This window comes from Giraffa tippelskirchi, chromosome 10 (genome assembly GCF_054371585.1).
Source record: "Giraffa tippelskirchi isolate mGirTip1 chromosome 10, T2T-mGirTip1v1.2.pri, whole genome shotgun sequence".
Lineage (NCBI taxonomy): Eukaryota > Metazoa > Chordata > Mammalia > Artiodactyla > Giraffidae > Giraffa > Giraffa tippelskirchi.
The window spans coordinates 67,842,049-67,847,322 of NC_137284.1; the positions used below are offsets into that span (position 1 = coordinate 67,842,049).

A 5,274-nucleotide genomic window follows, 5' to 3' on the forward strand; every position below is an offset into this window, starting at 1 on the left:
ATGACATCTCTTCGTAAAAAGGGAGAAAAATCATTTTAACGTGTGTGCGATTACACTTTCTGCTGTTGGCTTTAAATTTCTGTACCATCTATCCTTTGAAATGATGCTCTTCAGCATAAGCATATAAGCATGTGAATAAATTACACACTACTTTTATCACTGTGGTTTGCTGACCCTTAGGTCAGAGTTTTACCACGAAGACTGAAAATATGAGAAATCATTTAGGGTAATGAAGGATTATTATACAAAGTTAAGTCCCAGGAAATGATGTTCAATTCTGGAGAAAAAATTAATTGCCTTTTGGAGGGCTGGGGTTGGGTGGGGGAGGGTCAGGAAGAATTCATTTAAAATGTCTTAGAACAAGTATTAACAGGGAAAAAGTGTAGTGAAGAAAGAGCCACATCTAAGAGTGGATACTTGTGCCAATAATAAGAAATTGCTGTCTGTCCCAAGAATGTGGCATTTGGAAAAAATGACAAGAAAACAGTAGTAACCTAAATAAAACATTTATAGTCAGATTTTTTATATAATTGAGTAATTGTGAGAACTGAATCATGTCAACATGACAGTTTTTGCTAGGATGTAATTGGAATATTTTACCATCATTCAAATCTTTGGATTTGCATTCCCACCGTTTCAAATGAAGAGCATCAGATTTAAAAAGTACTCTCTCCGATTGTCTTCCTTAAGGAAGAATTCTAGTGTAGACTCTAGATCCACTCTACTTATGACCCAGGAGTTGGCAGAAGGTCAGATTTCTCAATGCTGTATGCTTCTATCTGCAAGATCATTTGGAGGAGGTGTGGAACACTGTCCACAAGGAAAAGCTAAGATTTGTGGTAGGAAACATGATCTCTTTGTCAGTTATTCCTCATGCTATCATCATGTCAGCAGAATTTATCACAGGGGTTACAGTAAATGGATTTCTTATAATCATCAACTGTAATGAACTGGTCAAAAGCAGAAAGCTAACACCAATGCAACTCCTGTTCGTATGTATAGGGATGTCTAGATTTGGTCTACAGACGGTGTTAATGGTGCAAGGTTTTTTCTCAGTGTTCTTTCCACTCTTTTATAGCGCAAAAATTTATGGTACACCAATGCTGTTTTTTTGGATGTTTTTCAGCTCTGTCAGTCTCTGGTTTGCCACCTGTCTCTCTTTATTTTACTGCCTCAAGGTAACAGGCTTCCCCCAGTCCTCTTTTCTTTGGCTGAAAGTCAGGATCTCAAAGTTAATGCCTTGGCTGCTTCTGGGAAGCCTGCTGACCTCTGTGAACATTGCAGCTCTGTGTGTCAAGGTGGATTACCCTAAAATTGTGGATATTGATGTCCTTGGGAATGCCACAGCTAAGAGGACTAAACTGAATCAAACTGAACTGGACCAAAAGCAAATTAATGAAGTTCTTCTCATCAACTTGGCATTAATATTTCCTCTGACCATATTTGTAATATGCACTGTTATATTATTCATTTCTCTCTACAAGCACACTCATCGGATGCAAAATGGACCTCTTGGTTTTAGAAACACCAGAACTGAAGCCCATATTAATGCATTAAGAACAGTGATAACATTCTTTTGCTTCTTTATTTCTTACTTTGGTGCCTTCATGGCAAATATGACATTCAATATTCCTTATGGAAGTCATTGCTTCTTTGTGGTGAAGGACATTATGGCAGCATATCCCTCTGGCCATTCGGTTATAATGATCTGGAGTAATTCTAAGTTCCAGCAACCAATCAGGAGACTTCTCTGCCTCAGAAGGAGTCAATGAAGAGGAGGATCAATATAAAATATTTCGTACTTCCTTATCATGGATTCAATGGACTTGTGTTTTATTTTTGTTTACTTACGTGTTTTATATGTTCTCTCTCTCTCCACTGAAAGCACTGATTTTAATGTTGGATGGATGTGTCTTTTTCTAGGACCTGTATACTTTAAAAATATTATGACAGTAACATATAACTAACTAGTATTTACTTGCATTGGAGTACCAGTTATGTTAGAAATAAAAAAAAAAAATACTAAAATTTCATTTCACTGACCAAAGTAATTCTGTTACCTGTCTTCTGGTTTAGATAATCAACATCACATTGATTTAGTCTAAGACTTGGAACAATATAATAATTGGGCTATTTGATTGCATATAGCTATTTTCCAAAGAGTATAATTTATAATAATTATACTAATTTATACTAATTACAATAATTTAGTATAATTATTTTAAAATGCAAATTATATGTTGAAAGTGTATGTATGTCAGGGCAATGTACTTAGATACACAGGTTAATGTCTTATTTTGCTAGATATACAAATTAAAGTCTTATTTTGCTAGATACACTTTTGAATTTAGTTACTAGCTCAGGTTGGTAAATGATCAGGTCAAATAGAGCTGGCATATAGATACACAATGCAATTGAAGAAATATTTTTTACAAGTTAAATAAACATTTTTTAATCCCTTGAAGTGTGAAAGTCATGCCCAAATTGGATGTGAGGGAGGTTGCTGACAATGAAGTTCTAGGACAATATCATTCAACTGGTGTTTCAATTTCCCTCCAACTGGGAATCTTGTCTGAGGTATGGCTGTTGCAAATGACTTGAAGATCTAAGACAAAAGCTTTGAAATCTATTGCTAGATTTGAATTGATTCTCCTCTTTTAAAATCTTAAATTCTGTTGCTTTGGGGAAGAAAATATTTTTTGTAATATCTTACATCTCAGAATGTTTGTTTGAATCTGTGACATCCTCATTGACTTTTAAACAAACAAAAAAGTCTAGGTAGTCATTTTAATTGTAAATAAATTGTAATTTAAATGGACTAAAAGTTGCCAGGGTAAGGGAAAAAAAATAGATATGTGTGTGGGTATATGCAGATGTAGTGTGAAGTCTTTTTTTACTTTACAAAATATTTTCACACACAATTGCCTATTTCATTCTCAGAACATTTTGTAAAGTAGGCACTAGAATAATCTCAATTTTACAGTTGAGAAACTAGGGTTTGGAGAGGGTATCATATATGCCTAAGTCCACTCAACTACACTCCAGTGCCATAGCTGGAACTCAAACCTGGTTCTTCTGTCACTAACGTCAGTACACCCTCTGTTTGGTTTTCTTTCCATTATTCTTTATAGGAAACTTTAGGTTCTGAAAGTCGTGATAAGAAATGACACTCAACATATGACCTATGACATCCTATGACCTTTCTTCATTATGTCCTAGAAAGATAATTTTTTAAAAAATTTCATAAATATCTGAAGTATTCTATTATTTGGTCATGTTTTTTGTTTTCTATTTCTTCTCATATTTGGTTTCCTAACAGCCTGAGTGAGCGATACATAGGTGCTCCAACTTACATTTCTGTATCATTTGACTCTTATGTGGTAGGGAAACTGCTGTAGCAGTCTCAGTTTTATAGGTCAGGTGGTACTTAACTCTTTGCTGGGAAAACTGTTATTAACTATGTTTACACCTTGAGTTTTGGATAACTGTGTAACTGGAAGCTACCCTTCAGATTATAAAACAGACCTACACACTTTTGCATCACACTCCCTGGTCTCCTAGGCCAAACTGAAAGTCTTACTCATGCTAGTGTCTAAATTACCCAGGGAATTGTGGCATATATTTCCATAGTGACGTCTAATATCAGCAGGCCATTTACATCCTCTACTATGCTCATCTATTTTTTTAAATCTAAAAAATAATTTTAGTAATTGTTTATTAAATTGTAAAATAATACACAATATAAAAATATGGAAAATACAGAGGAATTTCCTGTCAGTCCAGTGATTAGTACTCCATGCGTTCACTGCTGAGGGCCCAGGTCTGACCCCTGCTCAGGGAGCTAAGATCCTACAAGTCATGTGTCATGGTCCAAAAAAAAAAAAAAAACATTTGGGAAAATACAGAAATATTAGAAGTGAACCTGATACAATCACAGGTAAAATTTTCATATACATTCTTTGGGGGTTTGAAATATATAGACATATAGATATACATAAGTATATATGTGTAGGTGGTGCTAGTGGTAAAGAACCCTCCTGTCAATGCAGGAGATGTAAGAGGCATGGGTGCAATCCCTGGGTAGGGAAGATCCCCTGGAGGAGGGCAAGGCAACCCACTCCAATATTCTTGCCTGGAGAAGCCCATGGACAGAGGAGCCTGGTAGGCTACAGTCCAGAGGTCACAAAGAGTTGGACACGACTGAAGCAACTTAGCACAGGACAGCATAATTTATTATATTGTGAGGAACCTGCTATATACATACTTTATATTCTATGCTACCTTTGATTTAAATTATATGTGTGATATTTTGCATATTTTAACAGCTTAATAATATTTTATTTTATGGTTGTAACTTTGTTTGTAACCACTTTTCTATAATTAACCTGTATCTCCATTAACAAAGAGAACTATAGTGTTGAAAACAATGTTTATATTATTGAGGGGGAAAAGAAGAAGCTCACCCAAACAAAACAAAACACATAAAATGTGAAATAAAAGTTTACAATCAAAAGAGGAGAATCTTAATAATATTTATACATGAGTATAACCAAATTGAAAAAATCTGGCATGGGAATCTCTTGGCATAGGGCTTGTTGGCATGGGAACCTTTTGTGATGATGCTATGGGCTTGGAATTCCTTGGAATGGGTTTCAGGCTGGGAATATTTTAGAAAGAGGCTGTGTCATTGCAAGCATTCTAAGATTTCATAAAATCTGTAAAAAAAAAAAAAAAGTCATCAATGCCTTTAAAAGGAATTTTAGTAGTTAGTAATTAAGTTTATATTCCAAATTGCCTTTTTTGTGTATATTATTTCAGGGATCCTCACAACCTGTTAGAGAATATTGTTATCTATGTTAAAGATGAGGAAATCTAACTTGAAAATACAATAGAATTGGTCTAGAATTATCTAGACTTGAGTCTCACCTTCTAAATCTAACTTTCATATTTTTTTTCCTGAAGTTAATTGTACATCAAAGTCACCTGGGAAGCATCTTTTAATTGTATATTCCCAGGCTTATCTTAAGACATGCTGAATACAGTCTCTGGAGATAGAACCCAAAAAATCAAAATACGTAATAAAACCTCCCCAGGAAATTCTGATACAAGTTTTTATGGACCAAGGTTTGTGACTCATTGCACCACAGCATATCAGTGCTACTCACTGAAGCCTATTCATGTCAAAATAAAGTCTTTCTTAGGAGAAATTTAATGACATTTAAATAGTACTGTTATCCATTACAAAACATTCAAGTGTTAACTCACCCTTTTATT

General features: G+C 34.7%; 1 protein-coding gene across 1 annotated transcript; it reads left to right on the top strand.

The window, feature by feature from the left end:
- The first annotated feature begins 848 nt into the window (after positions 1–848).
- On the top strand, positions 849–1,772 carry LOC145523131 (taste receptor type 2 member 2-like). Its single transcript, XM_081532904.1, has one exon. It carries the CDS (start codon positions 849–851, stop codon positions 1,770–1,772), a length of 924 nt encoding a protein of 307 aa, XP_081389030.1.
- The last annotated feature ends 3,502 nt before the right edge of the window (positions 1,773–5,274 follow it).

What these genes read in the sequence shown, in the direction of transcription:
- LOC145523131 (XM_081532904.1), top strand. Translation starts at nt 849, where the DNA reads ATGATCTCTTTGTCAGTTATTCCTCATGCTATCATCATGTCAGCAGAA.